The sequence below is a fragment of the Salmo salar genome, chromosome ssa09 (assembly GCF_905237065.1).
Source record: "Salmo salar chromosome ssa09, Ssal_v3.1, whole genome shotgun sequence".
NCBI classification, from domain to species: Eukaryota; Metazoa; Chordata; class Actinopteri; order Salmoniformes; family Salmonidae; genus Salmo; species Salmo salar.
The window spans coordinates 118006879-118025113 of record NC_059450.1 but is presented as its reverse complement, the minus strand read 5'-3'; the positions used below and the strand labels follow the sequence as shown (position 1 = coordinate 118025113).

General features: G+C 42.1%; 1 protein-coding gene across 1 annotated transcript; it reads left to right on the top strand.

Moving 5' to 3' along the window:
* Window positions 1-1285: 1285 nt before the first annotated feature.
* On the top strand, window positions 1286-16992 carry LOC106612713 (HHIP-like protein 1). The gene is made up of 9 exons (XM_014214147.2): window positions 1286-1870; window positions 6144-6790; window positions 6986-7129; window positions 13190-13518; window positions 13699-13825; window positions 14054-14199; window positions 14604-14685; window positions 15099-15181; window positions 15307-16992. The coding sequence occupies exons 1-9, from the start codon at window positions 1583-1585 to the stop codon at window positions 16431-16433; spliced, it is 2973 nt and encodes a 990-aa protein (XP_014069622.2). The 5' UTR covers window positions 1286-1582; the 3' UTR covers window positions 16434-16992.
* Window positions 16993-18235: the final 1243 nt, after the last annotated feature.

Sequence of the window (18235 nt, the reverse complement as noted above, 5' to 3'; positions counted from 1 at the left end):
TACCACTCTCCATATTTTTATTAATAGTGGTGGCTGCATCATGTTATGGGTAAGCTTGTAATTGTTAAGAACTGGGGAGTTTTTCAGGATAAAAAAGAAACAGAATGGAGCTAAGCTCAGGCAAAATCCTAGAGGAAAACCTGGTTCAGTCTGCTTTCCACCAGACACCTTTCAGCAGGACAATAACCTAAAACACGAGGCCAAATCTACACTGGAGTTGTGTACCAAGAAGACTGTGCCTGTTCCTGAGTGGAAGAGTTACAGTTTTGACTTAAATCTGCTTGAAAATATATGGCAAGACCTGAAAATGCTTGTCTAGCAATGATCAAACAACCAATTTGACAGACCTTGAATCATTTTGAAACGAATAAGGATGAGACATTACTTTTTCTCTTTCTCTAAAAATAGCATACTGTAGTATTTAACTAATTACCAGAAAGCAGATGAACTCACTTACTCTGGCTCACAGCCGTTTCACCTCAATAAAGCACTAAACACGGACAACAATGCAAGATCTGAAAACATCCTAGAAGGAATTAAAAATGATAGCGATTTGAATAACCAATATTTGATTAATGAGCTTGTTATCCAGACTTTCCTCTAATAATATGGGGCTGTATTTATTTCTTGGGATGCATATGGTTAAATATCCATATTTTCAAAATGTGTAATTGAAAGAGGAAATATAAACAGTTCCTAAGTTGTTACCAGAGTGTGCTCTGCAATGTGTCACATCTGAAGCCAAGTACATGGGAGGGAGGTGGTTGAGTCGAAATGAAAGACATACGACAGTGGTATTTGTATACCCTGTAGGTCTAGGACACAACACTTAGGAACTGTAGCAAGTCAATTCAAAGGCTGTCATGCCTCTTATCGTTCGCCTCAATTCACTTTAGGGTGGATTTTCAGTTGATCTCTATTGGTTTTAGAGACATTTCATATCACCAAGTGGTTCACAAATGCCTGTTGAATAACGGCAGAAGCCTATATCAAACAGCGTTATCCATGTGTACTCCATCGTATATATACTGTTTCGTATAGGCTATGCCATTGTTTGTGGTGTGTGGAGGATCCATTGCTCTCCTCTTTCAGCACAAGGTCCTGAGTCATTCAACCACACTCACCCCTAGTCTATTCCCCTCAGTGAGGCAGGGTAGAGAGGTGTGTGGGAAGTAGAGAAAAGGCGGAGTATGTCGAGGGGGAGGAGAGCTTCAGCAGGGTGATATAGACAGGCTGCAATGGGAAAGAATGCCATGTGTCTGTGGAGGACAGACAGAGAGCGAGGGAGAGTAAGGGGAGGAGGGAGCAGAGGGAGGGAGCAGAGGGAGGGATGGGAATAGGATCTGAGTGGAGAGTGGAAGCAGCGTGGCTGGCTGGGGCTGACTGCTGAATGAAAGGGCCTGTTGCTCTCCACCACCGTTCGTTTTTTGTCCCACAAAAGAGCACATGTCCAGAGCAAACATAGGAAGGCTCTCCAACAGTCAAGCACCAGGGGGAAGGGACAGAATCACCACTATACACTTGGAATTCTGCATCACTCCATTACTTAGCCCTACAGGTGGCAGGGTGAACTACCATTGCTATGAGCGGGGTAAGTGTAAAGGGAGTTGAGCTGCTGTCCCAGTGGCTGTTGGTCCTACTGGTCCTACTTGCACCCCGACATGGGAACACACACCCCCAGTGCTTGGATTACAAGCCCCCCTTCCAGCCACGGGAGCCTCTGGTCTTCTGTAAGGAGTACGCCAAGTTTGGTTGCTGTGACCTGGAAAAAGATGACAAGATCTCCCAGAACTTCTACAAGATCATGGACTACTTTGACTACTCGGGTTACGTGACCTGTGCGAAATACATACGCACCATCCTCTGTCAGGTAAATTGAAGTCTGTTAGTAGTCAGATGTTAGCTAATGACTCCTTATCTTAAACAGTCCACAAAATTGCAGGATATTTGTAGAATGGATTATCTTCTTGCATGGCTTTAAAACCTTTTCACTTGTTATAAAATTCTAATTCATCACAGGACATAAAAAAATGTATACAGATTAAGCTATCACATTTCATGAAACTATATTTCATTCAGATTTGTACACCCCTGCACTGCTGAAATGTACGTGGACATCATGATAATGACATACCCCAGGCCTTTCCAAATGTGCGTGCTGTAGATTGGAACAAATTATAGTTGGAGGTATTATGGAAGACCTTGACTTGACTGTTCGAGCATGAGATACGACAGCACTGTTAACAATGGTGGATTTTGGGTCGTGAACCACAGTACCACAACATCACTACTGTAAATGGATGGCTTGGTTCTCCTCTCCAATGATGAGAATCGCAGCCCATGTGAATGTGTCCTCAGCTTTGTTTGGTTTTGGATCCAGTGGAAGTCACAGGAGGTTGGTGGCACCTTAGCTGGGGAGGACGGGATGGTGGGAATGGCTGGAATTAGTGGAATGGTATCAAATACATGGTTTCCATGTGCTTGATGCCATTCCATTTACTCCGTTCCAGCCATTATTATGAGTCGTCCTCCCCGCAGCAGCCTCCGTTGGTGGAAGTGAGCTGTTGTGCTCGGCTCAGCTCTCCTATCAGCCATGCTGAGATACAGGCAGTGTGGTCAGTGGCTGGAGACCCAATGCCTACGGCCACTTAGCCAGGGTAAACTCTGCTCAATGATGCCCTTTGTCAGAACAGTTATCATAGATACAGGGGGCTGCTTGTGATCTGTCAAGAGGTCCACTGACCACCAGAGAAACATTGATTTCCTGTCTGGCCACTGAACAGGATATAGAGTATCATATTTTCACTGGAGGGAGGGAGGGCAGGGAGGGAGATGGAGGTGAGGAGTTGAATCCAGCCGAAGTAGTTGAAGGAACTACAACTTCTACTTGTGGTGGGATTAAGGCTGACTATTGGGATAAAAACCATTAGTATCATTGATGTCAACCATTTAACTCAATATAGCCTATCCAATACCTCCCTCCCAACGTTGGAAGCTGATAAGTCTCACATTTACATTGATCATGGCAATGTGGAACTCTGAAGGTTTGTCCTATACGATGTGGTACATGTGCACTCTCTCATTACCGCCCACCCCTTTTGGAAGGAGGGCCTTTTTAGAGTGTTCTTTGAGTGTATTTATGTTGACTTTGGTGACTTATGGAGGAAAGGAAACCAACACACACAGCTTTAACCCTACCAGCTCACCTTGCACTGTGTAGTTAACCTTGTTTACAATCACAGTGTTTGTGGGTGTGCTAGTCTAGGGTTGTTTCCACGCTACACTGTACAAATTCTAACACCACATCTGGTTGCCATTTCTGTGAACAAAAGGCACATGGATTTAAGTTTGACGGATTGCTGTTGTCGGAGCTCCCTATCTCATCCAACGCCAGCCTAAATTACAGTATTTCCAAAGGATTTAAACAGAACGTTATAGTTGGCTAAGTGACTGCATTATCAGGGCTGCCTACAGTAGAGGCCAGAGGAGTCAACACCCATTTGATAAAATGAGATGAAACAGGGCAAAGAACAATGACCAGGGTGCAGTTTTTCAAAAGTTACCTATCTGGTTTAGGATTACATGTATAGAAATAGAATGGCTAGAACTGTCAAATCATTGACTTGAATGTGGACTCCCGTTCTGCTCATTGTATTTTATATGCATTGAATTTTTCTATATGCATTTAACATTTTTGAAAAACTTGGCCCTGTTGATTTTGGGCTGAATTACACAATAAATTATATGGTTAAGGGTAGCGCTGGTATGTTTATTACAGACGGTCATAGAAGGGTAATTGCCACCTAGAGGTTTGTGTCTACAGTGCCTTGCAAAATATTCGTTTTTGGCGTTTTTCCTATTTTGTTGCATTATAACCTGTAATTTAAATTGATTTTTATTTGGATTTTATGTAATGGACATACACAAAATAGTCCAAATTGGTGAAGTGAAATTTAAAAAATGATTTGTTTAAAAAAGAAATGAAAAAAATTTTAAACGGAAAAGTGGTGGTGCATATGTATTCACCCCCTTTGCTATGAAGCCCCTAAATAAGATCTGGTGCAACCAATTACCTTCAGAAGTCACAATTAAATAAACTCCACCTGTGTGCTATCTAGGTGTCACATGATCTCAGTATATATACACACCTGTTCTGAAAGGCCCCAGAGTCTGCAACACCACCAAGCAAGCGACACCATGAAGACCAAGGAGCTCGCCAAACAGGCCAGGGACAAAGTTGTGGAGAAGTACAGATGAGAGTTGGGTTATAAAAAATATCTGAAGCTTTGAATATCCCACGGAGCACCATTAAATCCATTATTAAAAAATGGAAAGAATATGGTACCACAACAAACCTGCCATGAGAGGGCCGCCCACCAAAACTTACGGACCAAGCAAGGAGGGCATTAATCAGAGGGGCAATAAAGCCCAGACCTCACTCAAATTGAGAATCTGTGGTATGACTTAAAGATTACTGTATACCAGCGGAACCCATCCAACTTGAAGGAGCTGGAGCAGTTTTGCCTTGAAGAATGGCAAAAATCCCAGTGGCTAGATGTGCCAAGCTTATAGAGACATACCCCAAGAGACTTGCAGCTGTAGTTGCTGCAAAAGGTGGCTCTACAAAGTATTGACTTTTGGGGTGGTGAATAGTTATGCACGCTCAAGTTTTCTTTTTTTTTTGTTTTTCACAATAAAAAAGATTTTGCATCTTCAAAGTGGTAGGCATGTTGTGTAAATCAAATCATACAACCCCCCCCAAAAAATCTATTTTAATTCCAGGTCGTAAGGCAACAAAATAGGAAAGGGGGGTGAATAAATTCGCAAGCCACTGTATGTTTGGTGTAGTTCAATAGCATCTTACATTCAGACTCAGAGATTCCCTTTTTCACCTTGGGATGCAATTTAACCAAATAAGCATGGCATGATATCAATCCTGCTTTACTTAGCTTCACTGAACACTGGGCTCTTTTGATACAATTTCTCTGGATAGTTCCATTACATGTACAAAGGAAATGGGACTCAGCATGGCTGGGTTTGTTTGTAAAGACTTGAAAGGGGTGGCACCCTGCTGGGAGACATCTGGGAAACTATTTAAGATCTGCAGAAACAAGTGAACCCCTCAAGAGCCAAATCTAGATATTTTAAGATCTAACAGAAATGATGTAAGTAAAAAATAAACATTTACCCCAAGGTGCTATGATGTGATATATCTTACATTTTGTATATAATCAAGGCATGTCATGCATGCTTTTATGTTCTTTTTAGTGGCTATATGCCCACATTTGTCAGCTCTTACCTACTAGTTTTTACTGTACCCCCAACTCAGACACATAGTGTGGCTGTGCATAACACATACCACCTCCAGATTGCCCAATTTTTGTTTACATCACTGCCTAACAATCATGTGACTGCATAATCCACCTAACAATTTATGGTCAGCAAAGGATTTCAGCCCAGAGTTGGCCAGTGCTGTTGATGTTAAAAGCTTTGATGTTGAGTTTTTGAGCAGTGGTTTGATGGTACCTTTGAGAGAGCATATCCCAGATTTAAATATAAAGAAGTAAAAAAAATACTCAGAACTCCAGAACACATTATGCTCACTTTGCCTTAGACTTGGAATCGTATATATTCTATATCATTAATCAGAGTCTTTGTAACAGAATTGTCTTTTTCAGTACCAGTCATTACAGTGGTTTATATGTTTTGCATAATTGTCCCAACGGTTTACCAGTGTCAAAATGAGTGTAATTTTGTGTCTTTGACTTAATAAGGGATTGGACGTTCCAAGATGCATTTAAACAGGCCTTATTTATTTCTAGAATAGTTATTACTAGCTGATCTGGTTAGTACTGGGATGAGAAGATGACATGCTGAATTACAAATGTTTTCAAGCTTAGGGAGAGTACATCGTGAAAATAGCTGCACAGTATCATGAACAGACATGGCATAGTATTAACCTGTGGACTATACTTTTGAAGATTATATACGACATTACACAAATCAAGTGGCTATAGCCTACAGCTTAAGTGGTAGCTCATTATCAGCCGATAATGTAGGTCTACTGATCATGAAGTTTTGCTCATAGGCGTGTGTCGTCCGAGCCCCAAACCTTTTCAAACAAGGTTTCCTTATCCTTACAGGAGTGCTCTCCCTACTCTGCCCACCTGTATGATGCTGAGGATGCCAACACGCCCATGAGGGAGCTGCCAGGCCTGTGCGGAGACTACTGCTCTGAGTTCTGGCACCAGTGCCGCTACACCATTAGCCTGCTCACCGACAACAACGCCACGGCGGGCATAGAGGAGGACCGCAATAAGTTTTGTAACTTCCTGGAACTCAAAGACAGGGAGTACTGCTACCCCAACGTGCTCTCCGACGACAAGCTCAATGCCAACCTGGGAGATGTTTGGGCGGACCCCGAGGGCTGTCTGCAGCTGTGTCTGCAGGAGGTGGCCAACGGCCTGAGGAACCCGGTGGCAATGGTCCATGCCGATGACGGGACCCACCGCTTCTTTGTGGCTGAGCAGCTGGGCTATGTGTGGGCATACCTGGCCAACGGCTCCCGTATTGACCGGCCCTTCCTCAACCTGACCAAGGCAGTGCTCACCTCGCCCTGGGCGGGGGATGAGAGAGGCTTCCTCTGCATGGCCCTCCACCCGCACTTCACGGTGGTGCGGAAGGCCTATGTCTACTACTCTGTGTCTGTGAAGAAGGAGGAGAGGATCCGCATTAGTGAGTTTACACTGTCCGCTGATGATATGAACCAACTAGACCACTCCTCAGAGAGGTAAGAGAAGTATCACCAAATGACATGGACTGAATCAGAACCTGTGGTGTCATCGGCTCCATTCACATGAATGCATTTGACATTTTGAAACAAATCTGTACGAACCAGCAGATTTGAAATAGAGATCTGCAACTACACTCATCCTATCAGATTTCTAATTTAGTAATGTTTAGTCATGAGTGGTTTTCTTTGTAGAACTATTTTGGAAGTGGTGGAACCTGCCTCGAACCACAACGGGGGCCAACTTCTCTTCGGGCACGATGGCTACCTCTATATCTTCATCGGCGATGGCGGAAGAGCAGGGGACCCCTTTGGCAAGTTTGGGAACTCCCAGAATAAGTGAGTCACTGCGCTCTATACATTTCAAAAACATTCAGGGGAAACAAATTAGGGGGTGACATATAATAATTTAGTGTATTTCTAGCCTTCACCCCATGTTGATGTTTTTTGAAGGTCAGAATGATATGTTCGCTTCAGAGACATACATTTTTAAAGTGTTGACGATATAGTTATCATTCAACTAAGGACACCTAAACAGTAGTGTTGAGCTAGTAGAGCTAGGAGAGGACGGAAACACTTAATCTGATGTGCTGGCTCTTTAAACTATACTTATCTACAGACAAAAAATTACAGGAAAAATAAGGGTTCAAAACATTCAACCTATAGCGTGACATCTTTTTTTTATGCCATGAGAGATCTAAGCTACAGTAAAGGGACCATAGGGCACAATTAGTATTTTTGTGTGTTTGTAAACTGTAGTACTCAACTCTCACACTATGTGACCTTCTCATATGACAGTATAGTGATACATGGTTCTATAATTAGGGCTAGGGGTCCCGCTAGCGGGAAAACTTCCGATGAAACTGGAGGGCGCGCAATTCAAATAAATAATCATAAAAATGATGGATATTAAACATTTAGGTATATACAAGTGTCGTATATAGGTTGAAAGCTTGAAGTCTTGTTAATCTAACTGCACTGTCCGATTTACAGTCGCTATTACAGCGAAAGCATGCCATGCGATTGTTTGAGGATGGCGCCCCACATCAAAATATTTTTCAACCGGCACAGGTTTCATAAATTCACAAATAGTGATTAAATATTCACTTACTTTTTGAAAATCTTCCTCTGACTTGTCATCCAAAGGGTCCCAGCTATAACATGTAGTGTCGTTTTGTTAGATAAAATCCTTCTTTATATCCCAAAAAGTCATTTTAATTGGCGCCATCGATTTGAGTAATCCACTCGTTCAACCTGCAGAGAAAGGAATCCGAAAATCTACCACTGAACTTTGTTTCAAAAAGTGAAAATGCATTTCTATTTACTCCTCAGATTCCCTAAAATGTAATCAAACTATAATATTTCTTACGGAAAAAAGTATGTTCAATAGGAAACCAATTTTAGCAGGTGCGTCTTGTCTTCATGGCGTGCCCAAACACGAATTTCCAAGATTGTGTCCCTGTACTAAAACTGATATTTCTTATTCGTTTTGGAAGTTAAAAGCATGAAACCTTGAACATAGACTGCTGACACCCTGTGGAAGCAATATGAATTGCATAATGGGAGCTAGAATTCAGTATGCCCCTATACTTTCCATCTCCTACCATATCTATTGTGTTATATTCTCCTACATTATTTCAACATTTCTACAAACTTCAAAGTGTTTTCTTTCCAATCATACCAATTATATGCATATCCTGGCTTCAGGGCCTGAGCAACAGGAAGTTTACTTTGGACACGTCATTCAGGCGGAAATTGAGAAAAAAGGGGCCTAGCCCAAAGAAGTTTTTTAAAGAATGGAAAATCCTGTTGCCATGGTAAATGTCTAGTAATTATTATATTTATGGTTGACTAATACACGTCATAGATTAACTTTATGTGTGAGTTGTCACAAGTTTAATATTACAGAAGATTCATTGACTCCAGAGGGTAGAAGAATCTTTTACTATAAACTTTGACTAGAAATTTCTCTAGACATTGAGGGAGTGACACATTTATGGATTTAAGCTCAACGTTTTCCACTTATATTTATATAGGACCTTCAGCAATGCCACTCAGCAACTATTCATGAAAGTGCGATTTTATGACCGTACTTGTCAGTGGTGCCAACGCTTTGGCAACATTGGGAGAGAATCGCCATGTATGACCTCAACCCCCGAGCATTTGACATGAAAAACATTCAGTTCAACGCTATGTGTACATTTATGCAGACAGAGACGGTACAGTTGTTCACAATATTAGCCTTGGCACTGTAGGTTTAGCTTTCTCCTGGCAGGGGCAGGAGTTGGCAGTGCCCAGAATCTACAGAGTGTCACAGGGCCATTCAGAAATGACTCAAAGCCTCTATAGTTATAACACAATGGCAGAATTGTACACACAGTGATATTATGAAAAAAACATCACTGAGCTTTGGACAGTCTGTGTCTTAGAATGCCTTTTTATTTTGAACCATGGGCAAGGACAGGGCATAACATTGCCAGTCAGGTTTTAAGTGAGTGCCACCCCCACAGCGTATTGGTCAGTGGCCAGAGTCTGGACCTGCAGTGCCAGGCCAAAAGTAATACTTATGGGGGATGTTGTCGGACAATGTCTGGCCTTTTCGTACCATGTGATAATCACTACAGTCTTGTGTAGTTGAGCTTTAAAAGGGACCTGAGTGGAGGTAAAATATCTGCTACTCTGTTCAGAATATTACGATGTAAATGTGGTGCAGAGGAGGCTGGTGGGAGGAGCTATAGGAGGATGGGCTCATTGTAATGGCTGGAATGGAATAAATGGAACAGTATCAAACAAATCATAAAAAATATGGAAAATGCATGATTGATTCCAGCCATAACAATGAGCTCATCCTCATATCTTCAACAGCAGCAAGACGTAAAGTAAGAGCAGGTGCTCTAAATCAAACCTTGCTATGCGTTATTCTCAGAAGAGGGTTATGTCTAGTTTATCGTTGGGGAGCTCTAGTGTATAGTAGAATTCATGCATGCGGAAATAGGGATCTTTACATCACAGCTTTACCCCGGGGGTGGTACTTACGGTAAAGGCATTCTATTGAGTTCCATTGGGTGGAAACATCCCTTTCAGTTCATCGCAGGAGAAGAAAGATGAGCAGAGGGTTTCTTGACAGCCAATGAATGGGAGGCCAGGGATATGAGGGTTGTGGAACCTGCCAAGGCTAATATTTACACAAGACGCGACGCTGTGGGCTGCATAATAGTATGTGTATATATGAGAGAGAGAGAGAGAGAGAGAGAGAGAGAGAGAGAGAGAGAGAGAGAGAGAGAACACTATATATACATAATATGACATTTGTAATGTCTTGATTCTTTTGGAACTTCTGTGAGTGTAATGTTTACTGTTCATTTTAATTGTTTATTATCTACTTCACTTGCTTTGGCAATGTCAACATATGTTTCCCATGCCAATAAAGCCCCTTGAATTGAAAGTGAATTGGAGAGAGAGAGAAATTCCACTACGTATTTATTTGGACAATGAAGTTAAAAAGATTCATTTGGCTCTAAACGCCAGAATTTTGGATTTGAGATTAAATGTTTTATATGAGGTGACAGTACAGAATGTCACCTTTTATTTGAGGGTATTTTCATACATATCTGTTTTATCATTTAGAAATGCAAGCACTTTATGCACTTTATGTATTTAGTCATAAGTATTTGGATACATTCACTTATAGTGTATTAAATATAGTAAAAAGTTTAATATTAGGTCCCATTTTCCTAGCACACAATGACTACATCAAAGTTGTCTACTCTACAACCTTGTTGGATGCATTTGCAGTTAGTTTTGGTTGTGTTTCAGATGATGTTGTGGTCAATAGAAATGAATGGTAAATAATACAGAAATAATTATTGTAAATAAGAATAGAATATTTTCTGAACACTTCTACATTAATGTGGATGTTTCCATGATTACGGATAATCATGAATGAATTGTGAATAAGAGTGGGAAAGTCACGGAGGCATAAATATCATTCCCCAAAAAATGCTTTAGGGTCATGTGCATCTATAACGTACTCACTCATCATTAAACATAAATGTCTTTGATGACTATTGTGATACACTAGCCTGGTCTCGTAGACTAGACGTAACATAGTAAACAGAAATCTGGGACACTCAAATTAGCATGATATGTTACATTTCGTATGGTTACATAAGACAGATGGTTACTTAAAGCAAGAAGTATGGCCGTATGTATGATGCGAAAGTCTAGCAACCCAAAGGTTGTGAGTTTAAATCTCATCATGGACAACTTCAGCATTTTTGCTAATTAGCAACAATTCAACTACTTACTACTTTTTCAGCTACTTTGCAACTACTTAGCATGTTAGCTAACCCTTTCCCTAACCCCAACCTTAACCCTTTTAGCTAACCCTTCCCCTAACACTAACCCTAACCCTTGTCCGTGATGAATTTGAATCTCATCACGGATAACTTCAGCATTTTAGCTAATTAGCAACTTTTCAAATACTTACTACTTTTCTTTCTACTTTGCAACTACTTAGCATGTTAGCTAACCCTTCCCCTAACCCTAACACTTTTAGCTAACCCTAACCCTAGCCTTAACCCTTTAACCCAACTCCTAAACTTAACCCTAAACCCTAGCCTAGCTAATGTTAGCCAGCTAGCTAATGTTAGCCACCTAGCTAGAATTCATAATATATCATACATTTTGCAAATTCGTAACATATTGTACATTTTGCAAATTCACAACATAATGTACATTTAGCAAATTCATAACATATAATGCAAATTGTAATTCGTAACATACCATATGAAATGAGTGATGAACAAATTAATACATACCATATGAAATGTAACATACAGTGCCTTGAAAAAGTATTCACCCCCTTGGCATTTTTCCTATTTTGTTGCATTACAACCTGTAATTTAAATTGATTTTTATTTGGATTTCATGTAATGGACATACACAAAATAGTCCAAATTGGTGAAGTGAAATTAAAAAAATAACTTGTTTCAAAAATAAAATCTAAATTTTAAACGGAAAAGTGGTGCGTGCATATGTATTCACCCCCTTTACTATGAAGCCCCTAAATAAGACCTGGTGCAACCAATTACCTTCATAAGTCACATAATTAGTTAAATAAAGTCCACCTGTGTGCAATCTAAGTGTCACATGATCTGTCACATGATCTCATTATGTATACACCTGTTCTGAAAGGCCCCAGAGTCTGCAACACCACTAAGAAAGGGGCACCAACAAGCGAGCGGCACCATAAAGACCAAGGAGCTCTCCAAACACGTCAGGGACAAAGTTGTGGAGAAGTACAGATCAGGGTTGGGTTATAAAAAAATATTTGAAACTTTGAACATCCCACGGAGCACCATTAAATCCATTATTAAAAAATGGAAAGAATATGGCACCACAACAAACCTGCCAAGAGAGGGCCGCCCACTAAAACTCATGGATCAGGCAAGGAGGGCATTAATCAGAGAGGCAACAAAGAGACCAAAGATAACCCTGAAGAAGCTGCAAAGCTCCACAGCGGAGATTGGAGTGTCTGTCCATAAGACCACTTTAAGCCGTACAATCCACAGAGCTGGGCTTTACGAAAGAGTGGCTAGACAAAAGCCATTGCTTAAAGACAAAAATAAGCAAAACGTTTGGTGTTCGCCAAAAGGCATGTGGGAGACTCCCCAAACACATTGAAGAAGGTACTCTGGTCAGATGAGACTAAAATGTAGCTTTTTGGCCATCAAGAAAAACACTATGTCTGGCGCAAACCCAACACCTCTCATCACCCCAAGATTACCATCCCCACAGTGAAGCATGGTGGTGGCAGCATCATGCTGTGGGGATGTTTTTCATCGGCAGGGACTGGGAAACTGGTCAGAATTGAAGGACTGATGGATGGCACTAATTACACGGAAATTCTTGAGGGAAACCTGTTTCAGTCTTCAAGAGATTTGAGACTGGGACGGAGGTTCATCTTCCAGTGGGACAATGACCCTAAGCATACTTCTAAAGCGACACTCGAGTGGTTTGAGGGGAAACATTTAAATGTCTTGCAATGGCCTAGTCAAAGCCCAGACCTCAATCCAATTGAGAATCCGTGGTTTGACTTAAAGATTGCTGTACAACAGCGGAATGTTGTGTAAATCAAATGATACAAACCCCCCTAAAAATATATTTTAATTCCAGGTTGTAAGGAAACAAAATAGGAAAAATGACAAGGGGGGTGAATACTTTCGCAAGCCACTGTATCATACTGGAGTGTCTCAGATTTACAAAATGGTCTGAGACCAGGTTGGATACACAAACACAAATGAAAAACAACGACAAAAGCACACAAAACAATGACAGAAGCACACACTAAAACGCTCGTACATTTTCCTATGAATAAATTCCACCCCATGTGTGTAGGTCCACTCTGTTGGGCAAGGTGCTGCGTCTCGATGTGGACAACAACGATGACATGGACCCCTACAGTATCCCGTCGGACAATCCTTTCCTGGGGGAGAAGGGCTCGCTGCCTGAGATCTATGCCTACGGGGTGCGTAACATGTGGCGCTGCTCCATCGACCGGGGCGACCCCATCACCGGGCAGGGCCGTGGCCGACTGTTCTGCGGGGACGTGGGGCAGAACAAGTTTGAAGAGGTGGACCTCATCATCAAGGGTGGCAACTATGGCTGGAGAGCCAAGGAGGGCTTCTCCTGCTATGACAACAGGCTGTGTCGCAACTCCTCTCTTGGTGAGTAGGCTATTCCTCCTACTGGCTTGGTAGAAGTGGCAGGCTGATTCTCTATCAAGCATCAGTTCATTATTTGGTGAAAAGGGTTCAGATATTTATTAAATCCCTTAAGCAGTGTAAAATTCTTGCAGCATGTTTCCAAAGCGAGATGTATTGTTGTATTACATTTTTTCTCCTCAGATGACATCCTGCCTATTTTCGCTTACCCCCACAAACTGGGGAAGTCTGTCACTGGAGGCTACATATACCGCGGTTGCCAGATGCCTAATCTCAATGGCCTCTACATATTCGGGGATTTTATGAGTGGGTGTGTGTTTATACAACATAACCTACATTTATCCAATGTTATACTGATTAATAATATGCTTAAAATGTTCCATTGATTGTCATGCCTCGAAAAGGAGTTGATAGACAAATGTTAACATTGAAAGATCCAAATGTTTCAAATGCATAAAAACAATAGCATTACAATAGTTTTTTTGCCCTAAAACTCACTTGACACATGCAGAATCTGAGTGACTCCTTGTCTGCCTAGGCGCCTAATGTCACTGAAGGAGAACCAAAGCACTAGGAAGTGGGAGTACAAGGAGATCTGTATGGGAAAAGGCCAGACGTGCCGATTCCCCAAACTCATCAACAGCTATTACAAATACATAATCTCATTTGCCGAAGATGAGGCAGGTAACCTTGACAACTAGCTTTGCATGTTTTTGTGTCTCTTTGTGTTTTGTTCGTACTGATCCGTACTTGAAAAGGCCATTAGGGGATGCATGCTGCTTGTGAATTCACTCACCCAAGGCAACCATGAAAAATTGCTTCTCTGAGTTATTTCATGATGAGCGTCTGCTGCTTTTGAACAGCAATAAAGAAATAAAACACCCAGTTCAAACCCAGTGGTGCACCACTTAGTGCATGCTCTTTAACTTCAGATAAGTTTCAAAAAGCAATCTTGTTCAGAATTCCTGACTTCAAAGCTGATTATAGTGGGAAGGGGTTCAAAAGAAACGGTCTGTCTTCATTTCACTTTGAAAGTGTTGCATATCTTTGTGCTGGGTCTTAGATCCTATTTTCCCTATTGTTTCTAGGGGAGCTGTACTTCCTGGCAACGGGAGCTCCCAGTGCGTCTGCCAGAGCGGGGGTGATCTATAAGATAGTGGATCCATCCAGGTATTAAACTAGGGCCCCAATGTCCCAACAGCCAGGGGGCTCTGGGAATTCATCTCGAATTAATGGCAGATTCCCAAAACAGACATACCTTTGCCAGATATACTAATGTCTATTGTCCATCCAATTATGTATGTGGTCTTCAATCCTACTGTGTTTGTTTAGTACATCTCTTACTTTAACTATGTAATCACAAATGTAATCGCTCTGTCACGCTAAAGGAATATCTGCTAAATCCTTTACCCTGAAATGCAATTTACTGAATATAATGTGCTTATCTATGATAGAATTGTTTTTTCATGTGGTTATGATAACGTATGATTACAATCACACAATACTGTATTAGTAGGAGATAGAGTTGTCATGAGCAGCATTGGAACAAATGGATTGTTTGATGGATTTCTCTCACCATCTAGGAGAGCACCTCCAGGCAAGTGCAGCTTCAAGCCCACTCTTGTCAAGATTAAGGGCAAGCTGATTCACTTCCACCCGACGGAGGGTAAGTGACACCACAAACACGCGCTGCTCTGTGTTTGCAGGCTATCATGAGTCATAGCGCAACACATCTCGGTCAGTTGGCGTGCTCTAAAGGACTGTTTCTCTCGCTTGACTTCCTTTCTACAGAGTTTGTCATTGACAAGAAGCCGATGACCACCGCTGTGCCCACTACTACGGCTAGAACAACAGCTACTACCACGCTCCGTACTCCTCCGACCACCATGCGCTCTACGACGACGAGACCTACCTACAGACCGCCAACTACAACCCTGAAGGCTACCGCTAAACCTGCAACGACGCGGGCTACAGTGAAACCTTCAACGATGAGGGCTACTATTAAACCTCTAACAACGCGGGCTACAGTGAAACCTTCAACGATGAGGGCTACTATTAAACCTCTAACGACGCGGGCTACTGTTAAAACTGCAGCAACACCTTCCAACCCCACCTCAATACAGCAGAGGCCTACTGGTACCGCTACACCTGCCCTGACCACCTCATGGAGGCAGGTAATGACGGCCAGGCCAGGTCATGCCACCACTCTTTCCCGGCAGAGAACGTCGTTGTCCTACACCAGGCCCACTGTTACCCCGAAGTCCCGACCACTGTTGACAACTGGAGCCAGAAGACCCTCTCCACCAACAGCACGACCCTTGACCCGACCACAACCACACGACACGGTCAGACCCCCACCACTAGGGGTTACGACCAACCGGCCCCAGACCACACCAAGGCCCATGTACTGTACAGCTTCAACAAAGCCCATCACTCAGAGGCCCAACTTCACCCTCTCAAAGGCCCAGGACAAGCTCCTGAAAGGCCAGAGTGACAAGATAGACCATTCCACAAGGAACCGGGTCAACAAGAAGGACCGGGGCTCCAAACCTGGGAAGCAGCGGCGCCGGAAGCACCGGGCTGGGTCCGTGAGGCTCATCAGTGCAGAGCAGCTATCGGACCGTGGGCGGGTGGAGATTTACATACGGGGGGAGTGGGGTACAGTGTGTGATGACTTGTTTAGTAGTAAAGCGGCTACGGTGGTGTGCCAGCAACTAGGCTTCCCTGTAGCCCTGCGTGTGGCTAAACGGGCAGAGTTGGGGGGCGGCAGTGGCAGTATCCTGCTAGATGATGTGGAGTGTGAAGGCACAGAGAGGACGTTACTGGACTGCAAACGGGCAAAGGTGGGCAAGCACAACTGTGTACACGATGAGGATGTGGGGGTGGTGTGTGGCTACCACCACGACGAGGATAAATAATGAGCCAAAAGACGTCTGACTGGGGGATCATTGCTACTCTCCTGTGCATGAACAGAATCTTCCTCTATGTACTGTACTTCAGGGCACAAACTGTGGTCAGACACATCTGACCCCTCTACTCCCTCTCACATACTCACACACAGTGCGAATTCAAGATGATTAACAACAATTGTTGATTGTAGACTAGACTTTCTGATACTGTACTTCAGAGGCAGAATCCCTTTCTTTCCCTTGCCTCCCTTCCAGAAAAAAAGTGTATCACTTTACAATACTGCCCTCTGCTGGAAGAAATGGCATATATTTTGTTGAAATTATATTTTTTACATTGTATGAATTGATAATCACATCTATATATATAATTATATGTGTTTTCTTTTTCATAAAAAAAATTCTACATGTGAAGAAGTGATGTCAGTCAAAATAATAATAATAATAATGATATAAGTGAGGAAAATGCTGGACATTGTGTGCTTTATTATTGTAAAATTTGACTGATTATATACAGTATGTAAATTGTTTTTAAGGCCATTAAGACAAATAAACTGAGATTTCAATTTAATTCTTGCTCCTCATTTCTACTCAAGCAAGCATATTGCATCACCCATGGACAACCAGATAAAACGTAACTGTTATTCAGAGGACTAATGCTGCGTTCACATGCTAGTCAGGAACTAGGAAACTCAGAAATGTCCGACTTGCTAATGGGTTGTAGTTATACATGTGCCGCGTTTAACCAGTTAGCATGTCAACATATCCAAGATTTCTAGTTCCCGACTAGCATGTGAACGCAGCATTAGTTTCATGTGGTCAAGGTAAATGGGAAACTGGGAAGTCTAAGTCCGACATGAAAGCACCATTTTCTTGTTTTTATTTAACAATAGCCAGGGGCACACTGCAAGATCAGAAGCAGTAGGGATGACCATGGAGGTTCTCTTGATAAGTGCTTGAATTTGACAATTGTTCTGTCCTGCTAAGCATTCAAAATGTAAAGAGTACTTTTGGGTGTCAGGAAAATGTATGGAGTAAAACGTACAGTATTTTCTTTAGGAATGTAGTTAAGTAAAAGTTTACATAATGGTCCCTGGAGGAAAATGGGGGAGGGTCATGCTTTCTCAACTTCAGTCAACGGGAGGGTTTAGGATATCGTTTTTTTCTAGTCCAGGGGAGGGTCATGTAATTTGCAATTGATTACTTTTTCTATTTCTCTGTGTTTTAGAATTAGTTGCTTATTAGGCTATATATCGATGTGTGCCCAATGCCGACCCTCATCTCTGATTCTCTGCTGGGTGGACAATATCAAGTGCGCCTATAGGCTAGTGTGGTCTCAACCAAATTATCCATAGCCCATAAACTATATGCTACGAAATGCATGCTTGGAAAAGCACAGAGCAAAGTTATATTTCTAAGATGGCTGCTGGGATTGTGTAAATAAAACTAGGCTGCATTACACACTGCAATGGATATTCCAACACTGAGCCCCCGCCTGCTCTGCTCTTGTTGATCAAAAAGTTGTTGTGTTTTGCCTAACCAATGGCTGTCCTGTGTATGCATATAGTGGCAGTTCAGGAGAGTCAAAGGCTTTAAAAAAATGTTTAGGCCTATGGCCTAGCCTATAGCCTATGTTCTGTTCAGTTTGAGAAAGAGAGCAGGAAGATGAGAAGGAGGACCTGAGGTCAACTTTGATAGCTTGCTACTACTATAATTGATTTTATAAAAAGCAATATGTTTCTTGCCCATGTCAGCCTATTTATCAGAGTTATTGACCTCACAATAAGCCATATTTGAGTAATTTACATTGTGGT

Bases quoted from the DNA above. Each gene is read 5' to 3' on its own strand.
- LOC106612713 (XM_014214147.2), top strand. From the start codon at position 1,583: ATGAGCGGGGTAAGTGTAAAGGGAGTTGAGCTGCTGTCCCAGTGGCTG. The intron at 6,791-6,985 runs GTAAGAGAAGTA...TTTTCTTTGTAG, and splicing joins CTAGACCACTCCTCAGAGAG to AACTATTTTGGAAGTGGTGG. The intron at 14,200-14,603 runs GTAACCTTGACA...TATTGTTTCTAG, and splicing joins ATTTGCCGAAGATGAGGCAG to GGGAGCTGTACTTCCTGGCA.